The sequence below is a fragment of the Hypanus sabinus genome, chromosome 20 (assembly GCF_030144855.1).
Source record: "Hypanus sabinus isolate sHypSab1 chromosome 20, sHypSab1.hap1, whole genome shotgun sequence".
NCBI classification, from domain to species: Eukaryota; Metazoa; Chordata; class Chondrichthyes; order Myliobatiformes; family Dasyatidae; genus Hypanus; species Hypanus sabinus.
The window spans coordinates 12999694-13016960 of record NC_082725.1 but is presented as its reverse complement, the minus strand read 5'-3'; the positions used below and the strand labels follow the sequence as shown (position 1 = coordinate 13016960).

Genomic DNA, 17267 nt, shown 5'->3' with positions numbered 1-17267 from the left:
AGTTACTAACATGGTTAGAGCATTGGCTGATTGGTAGGGGGCAGCAAGTGGGAATAAAAGGATCCTTTTCTGGTTGGCTGCCAGTGACTAGTGGGGTTCCACAGGGGTTGGTGTTGGGACCACTTCTTTTTATGCTACTTATAAATGACTTAGATGATGGAATAGAAGGCTTTGTTGCCAAGTTTGCAGATGATACAAAGATTGGTGGAGGGGCAGGTAGTGTTGAGGAAACAGGTAGGATGCAGAAGGACTTAGACAGATTAGGATAACGGGCAAGAAAGTGACAAATGAAACACAATGTTGGAAAATACATGGTCATGCAGTAAAAATAAATATCTGGATTATTTTCTAAATGGGGAGAAAATACAGGGATCCAAGTTGCAGAAAGACTTGCGAGTCCTTGTGTAGAACACCCTAAAGGTTAACTTGCAGGTTGAGTTGGTGGTGAGGAAGGCAAATGCCATGTTCGCATTTATTTCAAGAGGTCTAGAATACAAGAGGAAGGATTTGATGCTGAGTCTCTATAAGGCACTGGTGAGGCCTTACCTTGAGTATTGTGAACAGTTTTGGGCCCCTCATTGTAGAAAAGATGCTGGCATTGGAGAGGGTCCAGAGGACATTCACAAGGATAATTCCATGCATGAAAGGGTTATCATACAAGGAATGTTTGATGGCTCTGGGTCTGTACTTGCTGGAATTCAGAAGGATGGGGAGGTGGGGGATCTCATTGAACCCCTTTGAATGCTGAAAGGTCTAAACAGAGTAGATGTGGAAAGGATGTTTCCCATGGTGGGAGAGTCCAGGACAAGAGGGCACAGCTTCAGGATAGAGGGGCACCCTTTCAAAACAGAGATGTGGAGAAATTTCTTTAGCCAAAGTGTGCTGAATTTGTGGAATTTGTTGCCACATGCAGCTGTGGAGGCCAGGTCATTGGGTGTATTTAAGGCAGAGATTGATAGATTCTTGATTGGGCATGGCATCAAAGGTTATGGGGAGAAGGCTGGAATCTGGGGTTGAGGAGGAGATCGAAATAAGGATCAGCCATGAATGAATGGTGGAGCAGACTCAGTAGGCCAGATGGCCAAATTCTGCTCCTTTGTCTTAAGGTCTACATGTCTTTGGAAAATGGAACTTGTGGATGCTTGAAGGTTGGTGTGTTCAGTTTTGGTTCAAATCAAATTTTGCTGCTGAGGACAACAATCCAAACTTGAATCTCATGCAATAACAAAAATGTTATCTTTCATATTGTATTTTCACACAATTTTGTTAAAATTTCAGTTTTTTTGTTACATAATAGTGGAAGTTCTCTTGGCTAATAATTCCTTAAGAATGTGTTGTTACGGATATATTCTGATGAAGAGCGGCTATTTCTATCTCTTGAATGACATTGTTAAAACATTCCAATATTTAACCTGAAAGTTTATGTAGAAAACAACACTTACATTACCCTCTGACAACCTTTATTGTGATACTTTTAATATTTTGGATTTTTATTTAAGTCTACATTAGTTCCATTGTTGAGTCTGGAATAGTGCCAAGCCCCCTGCAAACACAGAAAATGGAAGGCTGTGTTAATGAGACCAACTTTGTCATTTTGGAGGAGGGGGTCATGGCCATGGACGTCATTGGCCAGAAGATCAATGAGAAAAAGCTCACAGTGAGTATTGACATGATGTTATGCCGGTAGTAAATTTCAGATTACGCCATAATCAGAAGGTACATGTCATTCTTTTGCTTATTCAAGGATAACAAGTTCTGCCACTATTAATCTTGACAATATATTCAAAAAAAGAATTACATATCAAATGTCTGAAGTTACAATAATCTTCAAGGAATGCTAGTAACAAAAAAGTAAATTACCTTCTGTGACAAAGTGACTGAGCTCATTAATATCAAATTAAATATTTCTGGCATTCACTGATACTATGATCCATTTATCAGAACATCAACATACAGTACTATACAAGAGTCTTAGGCTCCTATATATGGGTCTCTATTGTGGACAGAGAGTGGAAAGAGGGCAAGGAGAGGGGAATTATATTGGGAAAATGGGAAGCGAAAGGGGAGGGAGCAGGAAGCACCAGAGAGTAAACACCAGAGTAATGATCAATAAACCACTTGTTTGGAATCAAATGACCTTGCCTAGTGTCTCAGGGCTGGGTGTGTCGCACCTGTGTCACCACCGCCCCTAGCACTCCTTCTCTGCACCTCCACATATCTCTCACGGCACTCCACCCTCGTCACTCCCAACAGTCTTTTCTCTCACCAGGTTTACAAACTTGCTCTCCGCTCCACATTGACAAAGAGAGTACTTTGCAAATGTCTTGCTATATGTACAGTAGGTGCCTAAGAGTTTTGCACAGTACTGTATCTGCAAATAAAACTATTACTTTGTATGAAGCAACGCAGACAAAATGTTGGAAAAAGTCAGCAAATCAGGCAGCCTCTATTGAAGCAAATGAACAATCAACATTTCAAGCTGAGACCCTTCATCAGACTCCATAGATGTTTCCTGATCTGCTGAGTTCTCCCTGAACTTTGCATATGTTGCTGCAGATTTCCAGCATCTACAGTCTCTCTTGTGTCACTTGTTTGTGTCAGTGATTTTTACTCCAGTAACTTGGTGATAATGGGAACATATCTGAACTGGAACCCAACTCTCGTCATTGCCTTCTTGGAATTTTTTCCATGGGTCTGAATTTCAAAATAACTAGCAAAGGCTTCCTGCAGGAATAGTTGGGAGCTATCTTGCTACATGCCAGTCAGGATCCTATGGAAGAGTAAGGCTCCAATGCTATTTCAATAGGGGATTGCATGTCAGTTTCTCTAATTAAGCATGCCCTCTACAAATGATTAGTATATGGGCAATGCAGTGTTAAAACCTACACTTTCAATGGGCAGCAGGAGCACTTTTTTAATTATTTAAATGTTCAATTTTTAATTGTTTTTAGGTTTGTAAGACTAGTTCTGAGGACAGATAGAGGAGTTAGGGGTCAGGTTACAGTTTAGGACCAGGAATGTGTGGGTATCAGAGGTCAGGCTGGAGTCTAAGTCTCCACTCCACATTTGAAAACCAACGCCGCAGACGTGGGACAACTGTTGTCAGAAGCCATAGTGGCAGAAAATGGATGAAACCCCCCACGCCCCCCCACCTGTCAGCAGCAAGTTATTGGCGGGTTCCGGAGTTGGAGTTCCTTGCGGGCAGGCACAATGAGTTCCAATGATCCACTTATTTTGCAAATTAGTGAGACCAGATTTCGAGGTCTAGTATTCAGGTCCTGTCATCAATGAGTCTGGAGCTAGATGCCTGGTGTTCAGCGATCAGCATGTCCTGGGATCAATGCCGAGCATCAAGCCTTGAGGCCCAAGAGTTTAATCAGAAGTCTAGAAATCAAGGCCTGTTGGCTGGAGACAAATCTGAATCTCTACAATGCTGCCTGAGAGGGTGAAGCCCAGTATCTGCAGACCAGAGTCCGTATCTGCTGGAGGTTAAAGGAATGTGTATGTGCATGCCTTGTGCTTGTTGTTTCGTAGCTAGTGTTCTGTTTTGTTCTGCAGAGCATTGTGGGTATGCTACGCTGACGTCGGAATGTGTGCTGACACTTGTGGGCTGCCCCCAGCACATCCTGCGGCAATTTGATTGTTACAAGTGATACATTTCACTGTACGTTTCCATGTACACATGACAAATAAACTTGAATCTTGAATCAAAGTAATCAGAGTGAAGTGGTAAATGGAAGGGAAATAAATACAAATGTCTTTTAAGTACTGCTTAGAAAAACAGGTTCCTCTGTCTAGAACAGATGGAGAAAGCATCAAGAAGAACACCTGAGATCAATCTTTACCATTCAGGTATAAACTACAACTTCAGTTAAAAATGTAATAGATCTTTCACAGAAAGCAAGTGGTACTTCAAGATGCTGATCATTACATCATTTATCAGAGCAGGAACTGGTCAATGAGAAATAAAAATTCATTAGTCCAAGCTCGTGCAAACTGCCTGTTGAATTATGGATTTAGAGGGGGCACAAATAAAATGTTGCTTATGACATTTTTACATGCTTTGGGTTAGTTTCTACATATATTTCCTCACAAGTAAGTGTAGTTATCACCAATAAATTGAATCTTCCATTGGGGAAAATAAATGGCATCATATAAATGATGTCAAATGCCAATCTTTACATCATCACTTCTGTTACCTTGAGCAACCAAACAACTTTATTCTGATATTTAATTATGGCATATTGAATGGTGAAATCTAATGTGGTTTCTGTGTCAAAATCAGAGAGCATCACACAACACAGAAACAGGCCCTTCAGCCCATCATATCTATGATATACCTTGTACCTACCCACAGTAAACCCAATAGAACATAGAACAGGACGGCACAGGAACAGGACTTTTGACTGACAATGTTGTGCCGAACTAATTCTGTCAATAATTAAAAGTCCACTAAACTAGTCCTTTCTACCTACACAAATCCATATCTCTCCATTCTCTGTACACGCATGTGCCTCTCTGAGAGCTTCTTAAATACTCCATCATATTTGTTTCCACAACCAAACTTGGCAGCACTCTCTAAGTAACTCCCAGTTTGTGTTAAAACGAATTTGCCCTGCTCCTCTCCTTTAAACTTGCTGCCTCTTACCTTTAATATATACCCTCTAAAATTAAACCTTTTGACCTTGTTGAATAGGATATAGTCTGGCTATCTACACCCTTCATAATCTTATAACTTTCTATCAGGTCTCCCCTCAGCTTCTGCTATTCCAGTTTCCCAAATCCCTCTTCATAGCATAGGCAACATCCTGATAAACCTCTCCAGTCTCCACATCCTTCCTGTAATGGACAACCAGAATTAAAGGCAGTATTTCAGATACGGGCTAACCGGTGTTTTATAAAGCTCCAACATAACTTCCTGACTCTTGAATTTAATGCCTCTATTAACAAAGACTGCATTGCCATATGATTTCTTTACTACCCTATCAATGACGATCAACTACGATTATTTTAAAATTACAAATTAGATCCACATGGCCTTGTGCTTACTACATAAATCTGGTTACTAGTTTTTGAAGTAAAGACCAACAGATCCACATCCCACAGCTCAGTGCTCACCTTATTGGCAGCTGTTACCTGTGCTATTATCACGTCAAAAACTTGACACTCCCACCCCACCCTCCCATTTGATTATAAAGGCAAATGTCCTGGCTGATTAAAATTATTCTCATTCTCAAACTGTACTGTAGTGTTTAGTGGTCACATTATTAATCAGTGTTCTTCATTCTACACTAGTCATTATTGACTTCAGTGCCATAATTCCATGTGCTTATCCATGCTGTAAACTCATCTGCCTTACCTACAATACTCCGTGCATTGAAATAGACATAACTAAGAACATTATTGCCACCATGCTTTTGATTCCTGCCTTTGTACGTGGGCTTAATAACGTCTTTTTCCACAACTACCCCACGATCTGCCACGTCCTACAACTCTAGTTCAAACACTTACCCCCTGGAGCAGCACTGACAAATCTTTCTATGTAGTTTACGAAACACATGAACAGCACAGCGTTCCAATGTTTTGCTCAATTTATTGAATTTAGCAGAGAAGGCTAATTGAAGGAATCTAATAATGTTAAATTAGTGGACAATGACAGTCAGTATGATCACCATGCCTTGTGTTGCAGGATAACACAGATGCTTTCTATGTTGCCGACTTGGGTGAAGTTATAAAGAAACACCATCAGTGGAAGATGACATTGCCTCGAGTGAAGCCTTTCTACGCTGTGAAATGCAATGACAGCAAACCAATAGTTTGGACCCTTGCTCAATTAGGGATCGGCTTTGACTGTGCCAGTAAGGTAGGATTTGGAATAATGAGCTCACTGATGCTCTTCAAATATTAAAATGTGTTAACGTATGCAACAATGGAAGATCTCCCAAACTTTGCAGCAAATGGTACCACAGCATAAAAGCCAGGACCAACAGGCTCTGGGACAGCTTCTTCCACCAGGCCATCAGGCTGCTTAATTCATGCTGATGCAACTGTACTTCTGTTATATTGACTATCCTGTTGTACATAAAATTGATTATAAATTACTATAATTGCACATTGCACATTTAAACGACGTAATGTAAAGATTTTTACTCTTTATGTATATGAAGGATGTAAGTAATAAAGTCAATTCAATGCCTCACTATACACTCAGTGGCCATTTTATTAGATATGCCTGCTCATTAATGCAAATATTTAATCAGAGAATCATGTGGCAGCAACTCGATGCATGAAAACATGCAGACCTGGTCAAGAGGTTCAGTTATTGTCAGACCAAACATCAGAATGGGGAAAAAATGTGATTTAAATGACTTTGGCCGTGGAATGATTGTTGGTGCCGTTTCCTCTATATTCCTATTACATGTCGTGACCCATTTGCCAGATCTACTCAGTGTTGTCCTGCAGCCTCTGCACTTCTCTGTGCTTCTCGTTGCCTCTGTTCCCCCACAGCTGGTTTGCTCTCGCTTCATCCTTTCCTTTGAACCATTTCATAGTTCACCCTACATGACGGTGCTGTCCTCGTCTCCATGCATTGCTTCACATTTAACATTAAAGATTAGATTTATTAATCATATATACAGTATATTGCACATATATATATAGTCAGTATGGTATCTGCCAACGTGGAGCAGAGAGCAAGTTTGTAAATCTGGCTGGAGCAAAGGATATTGGGAATGGCGAAGCTGGAGGTACACAAACACGTGGCAGAGAAGAAGTGCTGGGCACCAAGGTGGTACGGGTGCAGACAGACTAGTCCTGAGACCTCTGATTCTACACAATTGGATTATTGATCATTACAGAATGTCTCTCCAGTGCTTCCCACACCCTCCCCTCTCCCTTCCCCTTCTCCTAACAATGATTCCACTCTCCCTGCCCCCTTCCCACTCTCAATCCACAATTGAAACCCATATCACAATCAGGATTATCATCACCCAAACATCATGATTTTTAAAAAATGGCAGCAGTACAGTGCAATACATAAAATTTCCACAGTACTGTGCAAAAATCTTAGGCATCCTAGCTATATCTATGTGCCCAAGACATTTGCACAGTACTGTACTTCAAAACATACAGTGAACTGTGTTGTTTGCATTAACAACCAACAGCTTCAGGATGTGCTGGGCAGCCCACAAGTGTCACCAGGATTCCAGCAGCAATACAGCAGGCCCACATCTTATAACCCTAACCCATATGTCTTTGGAATGTGGGAGAAAACTGGAGTTCCTGGAGGAAACCCATAGTCACAGGTAGAATGTATAAGCTCTTATTGACATTGGCAGGAATTGGATGTTATGTTTTGTGGCCCAGTGCCAAAATGATTTTGCTCTCTCTACTTTACTCTGCAGCAGATTCCTGTTCTGCCCTCATAGGTTAGTTGCCCCTTTGTTCTGCCTATCTCTGTTCCGGGTTCACCCTATGTAGTCCTCTGACCCACCACCCTTATATCCCACCAAGATGAGATGGACTCTAGACCTCACAATCTACCTTGTTTTTGCCTTGTACTTCACTGTCTACATGCATGTTACTGTCACTGTACTTTCTGTGTTTCTCTGCATTCTGTTGTTACCCTTCTACCACTTCAATGCATTGTCGGAATGAAATTAATGAATTATGGACAGTATGCAAGACAAAGTTTCCCACTGTACTTCAGTATATGTGACAATTTACCAATCAATGAACTCAGAAAAATAAAAAAAATATTAAAGGTAACTCTCTTTCTATCCCAACAGAATGAAATTGCAATGGTACAAGAGTTTGGGGTTCCCCCAGAGAAAATCATTTACGCTCACCCCTGCAAGGAGAGCTCTCATATTACATTTGCTGCCACCAATGGGATTCAGATGATGACATTCGATAACAAAGATGAACTTTTCAAAGTTTCACGGATCCATCCCACTGCTAAGTAAATGACAATTATCTCTTTTTCGTCTGAATCAGCTGATAATTTCAACTGAAATGTAGACAATATGCATCTACTTTTGATATTCTCTGTAGACACCTGTCTGAATTGTTGTTCACTTTTCATATGTCCTTCCATAGTGCTGGCCTTCATCTAGTTCTACATATTTCTCTGTTCTACAACACTATCTCCTTTGTTCCCCCTAAAACTCCAGCATTTATGGCAGGAATATTCTGGCTTGTACCCCCTTCCTTTCCAGGACTGTTGAAGGGTCTCAGCCCAAACAATCGACTATTTATTCCCCTCCATTGATGCAGCCTGACTTGTTGAGTTCCTCCAGCATTTTGTATGTTGCTCAATATTTCTGGGATCTGCAGAATATCTTGAGATTCAAAAATCCTCACTCCATTAACCAAACTACCTTGCTACACTGCTTTTCATCAAACCCTGGTGAAACCTTTCATTTCAGTCTATGTCTGATTCCTTCCTTCCATATTTCCCTTCATTGATGCCGCCTCACTGAGTTCCAACATCATTTTGTGTGTTGCTCAAGATTTCTGAGATCTGCAGAATTTTTTTGCCTCTCAAAAATCTTCACTCCATTATCTAGATTTTTTTTTAACACACCCCTTTGCTACACCACTTTTCATCTGTCCTTTAATCCTTGGTGAAACCTGATAATTTCTGCAAATGATGATGTACATTTTTTAATTAGTTGTAGTGTGATGTCAGCTTTGTTAACAATACAATGTTATTTCACCTTCTGGTTGCTGTTGTAAATAGAATTGTGGTATTTTTCTACTAGTTTCCTCACACCCTTTTTCTGAAAGATGGAACTAATGTTGTGTTCCCCAGATTATCATTTTGTCTTATGAATCATAATACATCACTGGCATGTCATGAAACTTGTTGTTTTGTGGCAGCACGTCCTGGGTGATGGGCATTGTTACATACTCGTGACACATGACAGTGGTGCCCTTGTCATGTGACTGGGGTTGAAGCTGTACTGGACTTGAGGTGATGGTCTTGTGATGGTGGAATGATGTCATTTTCCCGCCAGTAGAGATCATGTGACGGGTTTTTTTTACAGGTTATAAAAGGTAGACCCCACCCTGTGAGGAGGGGCAGTTCGTGGCTGGATTTGCCTGAATACGTAACATTAAATATGGGGGCTGCGTCGGGATTGAATTTTTTGAGTTTAAATGCTTGCTAACTTTTAAATCGGTGTTTTGGAGACGGGGATTACTCGGTTCTTTTGTTTGGCTTGTTGTGGTATTCGGCAGCAATGAATATTGATGAGTTTCTGGCTTCGCCAGCTGCAGAGGTGTTGGCGAAGGCGAAAAAAACTGAGGTGTTTGAGCTAGCTAGTAGATTGCAACTTAAAGGTATTTTGCAGACTACTTCTAAGGCTGTAATACAGAGGAAAATCGCGTCACACTATGTGGATTCGGGTGTTTTTGATGAATCGATTTTAGAGTCGTTTCCAATAAGTAATCTGGAGATGCAGTTGCAAATCGAACAAATGAAATTGGAGAGGTGTAAATTGGAGGCAGAACAAAAGCAGAGAGAATTTGCATATGCAATGGAGGAATTAAGGACTGGAAATCAGTCTTCTGGTTCTAAAAAAACGTTTGTTGCTAGTCAAGAAATTAAATTGGTCCCTCCATTTAGTGAAACAGAAGTGGAAAGGTATTTTCAACATTTTGAAACTATTGCTCGGATGTCAGAGTGGCCGAAAGATAAATGGTCAGTGTTGTTACAGAGTGTAATTAAAGGCAAAGCACAACAAGTTTACACAGCTTTAACAGCTGCACAAGCTCTTGATTATGATATTGTAAAGAGTCATATTTTAAACGCATATGAGTTAGTCCCAGAAGCATATAGGGAAAGATTCAGAAGTTTGAAAAAGTCTGTGGAAAAAACTTATGTGGAATTTGCCTATGATAAAGCTATGTGTTTTGAGAGATGGGTTTCTTCTAAAAATGTAAATGGGGACTATGATACATTGAGAGAGCTGATTTTAATGGAGGAATTTAAAAGAAGCATTCCTGTTGAAGTAAGGACCTACTTAAATGAGAAGGATGCTGATAAATTGCAGGACTGTGCTAGATTAGCTGATGAGTATGTTTTGATCCATAAGAACAAATTTCCTCAGGGCAGAATTTTTAAGAGGAAAAATAACACGGAGACTCCAGATAAATTTGAAATTAAATCGGAGGTTAATGAGAAAGTTAATGAGAAAGGAAAGCCTGTGAAGGAAAGACAGTTTGGTCTTACTTGTAACTATTGTAAGAAGCCTGGCTATGTAATAGCTAACTGTTTCAAATTGAGAAAGAAAGAGAAGGAAGCAGTTCCAGATGCTTGTGTGCAACATACTGAAGCACATGTAAAGTTACAGGGTTTGATAAACATAAATGAGGCTTTGTTAGAGTCTGACCAAGTTAGAAAGGGATATGATCATTTTGTAACTGAAGGGTTTGTATCCTTGAAGGAAGGATCTACTCTGGTGCCAATAAAAATCCTTAGGGATACTGGTGCTTCTCAGTCATTGATGTTAGACAGTGTGTTGAACTTTAATGAAGAGTCTGATACTGGTGAGGTAAATTACATAAGAGGTGTTGGAAGTGATTTTATGCCTGTACATTTACATAAAGTAAATTTAAAGTCAGGGTTAGTTACAGGATTTGTTAAAATAGGATTACAGCATAGCTTACCTGTGAATGGTATTTCTTTATTGTTAGGTAATGACTTGGCAGGTGGACAAGTTTTTCCTGAAGTGCATTTGACAATGGAGTCAGAGGAACCAGAGATGAATTCTAACACAGATTCTTCCTGTGTTGTGACTAGAGCTATGGCTAAAAAGATTGATGCGCAGAATGAGGTTGTTATTCAGGACTGTTCAACTCAGGATTCGAGTTTTGAGGATGTGTCAGAGACTTTCTTATCTTCGTTGTTTGAACAAGATTCTGGGAGTAAGTCTGACTATAAAGATTTATCTTTGTCTAGGAAGGAGATGATAGCAGAGCAGAATAGAGACTCTGAGATTATAAAATTAAAAGAGCAGGTTTTACTAGATAGTGAAATTGATAAGGTGCCAGTAGGATATTACTTGGAAAAAGGAGTGTTGATGAGGATGAGGATGTTTAAGCCTGGAGATAAGGTGTTGGTTCTTTTCCCAGTGCAGACAAATCCTTTACAAGCTAGATTTCATGGTCCTTATGAAATTGTGTCTAAAATTAATGATGTGGATTACGTGGTAAAAACTCCAGATCGTAGAAGGTCAACACAACTTTGCCATATAAATATGTTGAAACCATATTTTGAGAAACAATCTGATACTGTGACTGTTGTGGTTAGTGAGAATGAGTTTGATTTAACTAGGAACATGATAGATGATTCATCTGACTTTCATTCTAAATCCAACATTGTTTCTGTTAGGTTACCAAATTCAACCATTCTGGAAAATATTGATGAAAAATTAGCACATTTACAGTTAGAGCAGAGACAACAGTTGAAGGAGTTGATTTTTAAATATAGGGAGTTGTTTCCAGATGTTCCGAGAAGGACTTCTATAGCTTCACATGATGTAGATGTTGGCGATGCCAAACCTATTAAACAACATCCATATAGGATGAACAAGGAAAAATGTGAACTTGCTGAGAAAGAAATTGAATATATGTTAGAGAATAATATCATTAGACATTCTAACTCGAATTGGAGTTCGCCATGTGTTATGGTGCCAAAGCCAGATGGTAGTATTAGGTTTTGTACGGATTATAGGAAGGTGAATGCTGTAACGAAAACGGATGCATATCCAATTCCTAGAGTAGATGATTGTGTAGATAAAGTTGGAAAGGCAAAGTTCCTTACAAAGATTGATTTATTGAAAGGGTATTGGTGTGTTCCATTAACGGACAGAGGTAGAGAGATTTCTGCATTTGTAACTCCATCTGGGTTATATGAGTATAATGTTCTTCCATTTGGGATGAAGAATGCCCCAGGTACTTTCCAGAGGATGATTAACTTTGTGATTCAGGGATTGAAAGATACTGATGCTTATATTGATGATTTAGTGACAGGAAATGATACTTGGGAAGCACACATTATTGCGATGGAGAAGTTGTTTGAAAGGCTTTCACAAGCTAACTTAACTATTAATTTAGCTAAGAGTGAATTTGGACATGCCACTGTGACTTACCTTGGTTATGTTGTGGGTCAAGGTAAGGTAGCTCCTGTTCAGGCAAAAGTTCAGGCAATTTTAGAGATTCCCACTCCAACGGGGAAAAAAACTCTCAGAAGGTTTTTGGGAATGGTAGGATATTATCGAAAATTTTGTAAGAATTTTGCTAATGTTGCCCTTCCATTAACTAACCTTCTGCGGAAAAATGAGAAGTTTGTATGGACGGTGCCTTGTCAAGAAGCATTTGAAAAATTGAAAACCATGATATGTCAACAACCTGTGCTTAAGGCACCTGACTTTGGAAAACCTTTTTCATTGGCTGTGGATGCTAGTGATGAGGCTGCAGGAGCAGTATTAATGCAAAGGAATGAGGGGAATGAGCTTGATCATCCAGTAGCTTACTTTTCTAAGAAATTTAATAAGCATCAAAGAAATTATTCGACAATAGAGAAAGAATTGTTATCTCTTGTTTTAGCTTTGGAATATTTTGAGGTATATGTTAGTACAACTCAGAAACCACTTATTGTTTACACTGATCATAATCCGTTAGTTTTTCTGAGTAAGATGAAAAACAAAAACAGAAGGTTATTAAATTGGAGTTTGATGTTACAAGAGTACAATATTGTAATAACTCATATTAAAGGTAAAGATAATGTGGTTGCTGATTGTCTATCTCGATGTTGAATGTACACTGTAATTTTTTTTTTATGGAGTGGTTTTTTTTTCCAATTGTAACACTCCTACTGTATTGTGACTTATAAGCTGTTATATGATGGTGTTGTGTATTGTGTATGTTATAAAATTTATACCTTTGTTTTTTTTGTAAGCAATTGTTAAAAATTTTTGTTCTTGTCAGACCAAAAATGTTTTTTTTTGGAGGGAGGTGTTACATACTCGTGACACATGACAGTGGTGCCCTTGTCATGTGACTGGGGTTGAAGCTGTACTGGACTTGAGGTGATGGTCTTGTGATGGTGGAATGATGTCATTTTCCCGCCAGTAGAGATCATGTGACGGGTTTTTTTTACAGGTTATAAAAGGTAGACCCCACCCTGTGAGGAGGGGCAGTTCGTGGCTGGATTTGCCTGAATACGTAACAGCATTCTTAAGATAGATGCCGCCTTTTTGAGGCACCGTGTTTTGAAGATGTCCTCAATGTAGGGGAGGCTAGTGCCCATGATGGAGGTGGCTGAATTTGCAACTTCCTGCAGCTTTTTCCGATCCTTTGCAGTGGCCCCTCCATACGATGGTGATGCATCCAGTTAGAACAATCTCCACAGTTCTTCTGTAGAAACTTGAAAGTCTTTGTGGTGACATAACAAGTCTTCTCAAACTCCAAATGAAATATAGCTGCCATCATGCCTTCCTTGTAAATGCATCAATATGTTGGGCCCAGGGTAGATTCTCAGAGATGTTGACACCCAGGAACTTGAAACTGCTCACCCTTTCCACTGCTGATTCTTCCTTTCTAAAGTCTACATCAATTCTTTGATCTTACTGATGTTGACTGCAAGATTGTTGTTGTGACACCGCTCCAGCTGATCTATCTCACTCCTGTATGTCCTCTCATCACATTCTAAAATTACATCAAGTTGTATCATCAGCAAATTTTCAGATGGTGTTTCAGTTGTATCTGACCAGTCATGAGTGTAGAGCGTGTAGAACAGTGAACTAAGCACCCATCCTTGAGCTTAACAGTGTGTTTTTTTTAGTAAGGGACATTAATTGTAACTCAAGAGCATTCACAGTGAATAGAGAATAGCAGAAAGTACTACAGTCCTTTTATTAGTTGTCTTTGTTAATATGGTTTTGTTAACCTTATTGCAGTGCTTGTATGTTGAGAAATCAAACCAGGTTAGGATTTTTAGTGAATGGTAGGGGGCTGAAAAGAATTGAGGAACATGGTGTTGAGAACCTTTTTTTTAAAAAAAAGTCCTACAACAAACAACAGAGTGGACCAATCAAAAGCACCTTTATTTTACTTGCAACAAAGGAAGACCATCATCACCACACAAGTGTCGGGTGATAGCCTCCAAAACAAGGACTGCATAGTCACATCTTCATACGCAAGTGCAGCTACCTACACCCCAGTTCAATGAATTCTGTCCTTCTGATTATTCAGTATAGGTGGCATCCTTCCAGTTATGCATCTGCTGGTCTGCAGTTCATCAAGGACTCTGGTTCCATAGGCATAATGTTTTATGAACACTATTAACAAAGCACTCTGGTTGAATACAAATTCCATTTTGTTACAGATAAAAATGCCATTTTGCTTCTGCAGGTAAAGTACATTGTCACATTAGTGACTGAACACATAGTGGCCTGAAAGTGGTATCACAGGTAAACTTGTTGGTGAAGACAGTGTATAGAACACTGGCCTTCATCAGCCAGGGCACTGCATGTAGGAATTATGATGTTGTATTAGTGAGGCTGTTTCAGAGACTCTTAGATAGGCACATGGATGAAAGAAAAATGGAGGGAAGGATAAATTGATAATAGAATAAGTTAAAAGGTTAGCACATCACCAGCCGAAGGGCCTGCATTGTGCAGTAATGTTTTGTGTTCTATTATAATTAATTGGACTAAAGGTTGATACATCCTGATAATTTTAAAGGAACTTGACTGTGGAAATAGTGGATGCACCGGGTGTCATGTTACAAAATAGACTAGATTGTAGATCAGTTTTCACAGGTCATGATGTAGCACATTAATTGCAGTTTAGAAAGGAAAACAAAGGTGTTCAAGAAATGCAGACTAGTAGTTTGACTATAGGAGTGAAAATTCAGTAATCTCTTATTACGAAAGTGACTTGGACGTGGAAGTAGGTGAGTTAGCAAGTTTGTACATAATATGAAGGTTGGAGTTGTGGATAGTGTAAAGTTGTGAGAGGTTACAATGGGACATTAATAGGGCGCAGACCTGGGATGAGAAGTGGTAGATGGAGTTCAACCCAGAAAAGTGTGAAGGTTTAACTTGAATGCAGAATACAGGGTTAATGGGAGGATTCTTAAGTGTGCAGAAACAGAAAGATCATGAGGGTTCATGTCCATAGATCCCCCAAAGGTGCAGCACAAATTGATAGGGTGGTTCAAAGCACATTTGGTGCGCTGGCCTTCATTAGTCAGAGGATTAAGTTCAAGAGCCACAAACTAATTGTTGCTTCTGTAATTGGATACTGGACAGAATTCTTAACAGTAAGGTCACAGTTAGTCCACCTGGGCAGCATCATCTCTCAAACCATTACACTGAGTATTGGCATTCCCCAAGGCTGTGTCCTCAGCCAGCTGCTGTTCACATTTTTGATGCCTGACTGTGTCGCAGGATCCAGCTCAAACCATGTCAAGTTTGTGGATGATAAAAACAGTGATTGGCCCTATCAAGAATGACAAGACGGAGCATAGAGAGGAAGTGAAGTGCCTGGTGGATTGGTGTGAGAAGAACAATCTAAGCCTGAACAAGGACAAGACAAAGGAAACCACTGTGGTCTTCAGGAAGGTGCAGGCGAACCACCCCCCTCTGCAAATACATGGCTCCTCCAGAGAGACAGTTAAGTGCACCAGGTTCCTGGGAGTTCACATCTTGGATGACCTCACCAGGTCCCTTAATATCACCTCCCTGAACAAGGCAGCACAGCAGCACCTCCACTTCCTAATATGATTGAGTCAGGCTAGGGAACAGGACCACCACTGAGTGTCCTGACAAGTTGCATCTCCATCTGGCATGGGAACAGTTACACATCAGACCAGAAATTTCTACGAAGGACTGTGAGAACAGCTGGAAGGATCATAGGAGTCTCCCTACTATCCATCTGGGACAGTTAACGACAGTGCTGCATACACAGGGCCCTTCGTATTATTAAGGATCCCACTCATCCATCCAGCATCCTCTTTGACTTTCTACCATTAGACAGGAGACCATAATGCATAAAAACAAGAATGGTCAGGATAAAAAGCACTTTCTTCCCCCAGGTTATTAGGCTTCTGAACTCCCTGCTGCATCATATTTGAACTGTCATTGGTTAATCTGTTCTGTACCTTACAATATTTAATATTAATACACTTTAGTTTTTTCTGTGTGATTCATCTGTAAAGTTTATCCTTACTTTCATAAGTTATCGAGTGTTATGTGTACTATGAGCTTTACAGCCGAGAGAGAGAGATACACACACACACATATATATATAAAATACGGTTATATACATATATAGTTAAATGACAATAAACTTGACTATAAAACTCTGAATACACCACACTAAGAGGAGGAAGCTTTAGAGAGGGTTCAGAGGAGATTTTTTAGGATGCTGCCTGGATGAGAAAACATGTCTAGTAAAGATAGGTTAAGTGAGCTAAGGCATTTCTCGTTGAAGAGAAGGATGAGAAGAAACTTGATAAAGGTGTGTAAGATGAGAGGCATAGGTATACTGTATTAGACAGCCAGTCTTTTTCCCATGAAAATTGCTAATAGAAGGTGGCATAACTTTAAGAAGTTTAAAGGAAAATGTAGGGATATGTTAGGAGTAGTTTTTTTTAAAGAGATAGCACTGGCAGGGATGTTGGTGGAGGCAGATACACTCTGATGGACGAAAGAAAATAGAGAGCTAAGTGGGAGGGAAGGGTTAGACAGATCTTGGAACAACAACAACACACAAAATGCTGGTGGAACACAGCAGGCCAGGCAGCATCTATAGGGAGAAGCGCTGTCGACGTTTCAGGCATCTTTATTTATCTATTTTTATTCATTGTTGTTTCAGGCATGTTTAATTTACCTATTTTGTTAAAAGAAGGCAAGTGATTTTTAAAAATTGTTTTTTGAATGTCAACAAAGCGAGTTAGAAGCCTGGTTTACCTTGGGATAGGGTATGGGGAGTGGGTTGGGGGTGGTGAGCAGGACCTCAGTGGCTGCTAACTGTATTCTGCCACTGAATCTAGCCACTTTCCTTCGGAGGAGCCCAGGTATTGCGATAGGGTTTCTCAGTCGAAAACTGCACACTGGAGTAACAGAAACAACATGGCACAGTGTGCAAGCAACTGGCAATCCCAGAGCAGCAGAGTATCTGCACAGTTATTTCCAGAAGGATAATATTGGGAGAAGCCAAAAACAAAATCTGAGAAACAGAATCAACTTTATTAT

The 17267-nt window shown here is 39.9% G+C and overlaps 1 protein-coding gene across 1 annotated transcript in view; it reads left to right on the top strand.

The window, feature by feature from the left end:
• The first annotated feature begins 1558 nt into the window (after positions 1–1558).
• Positions 1559–17267, top strand: part of LOC132378304 (ornithine decarboxylase-like) — a 28740-nt gene continuing 13031 nt past the window's right edge. The window contains exons 1-3 of the mRNA XM_059945115.1: positions 1559–1657; positions 5690–5863; positions 7788–7960. Coding sequence (XP_059801098.1) covers positions 1559–1657; positions 5690–5863; positions 7788–7960 — 446 coding nt within the window. The remainder of the gene's footprint in view (positions 1658–5689; positions 5864–7787; positions 7961–17267) is intronic.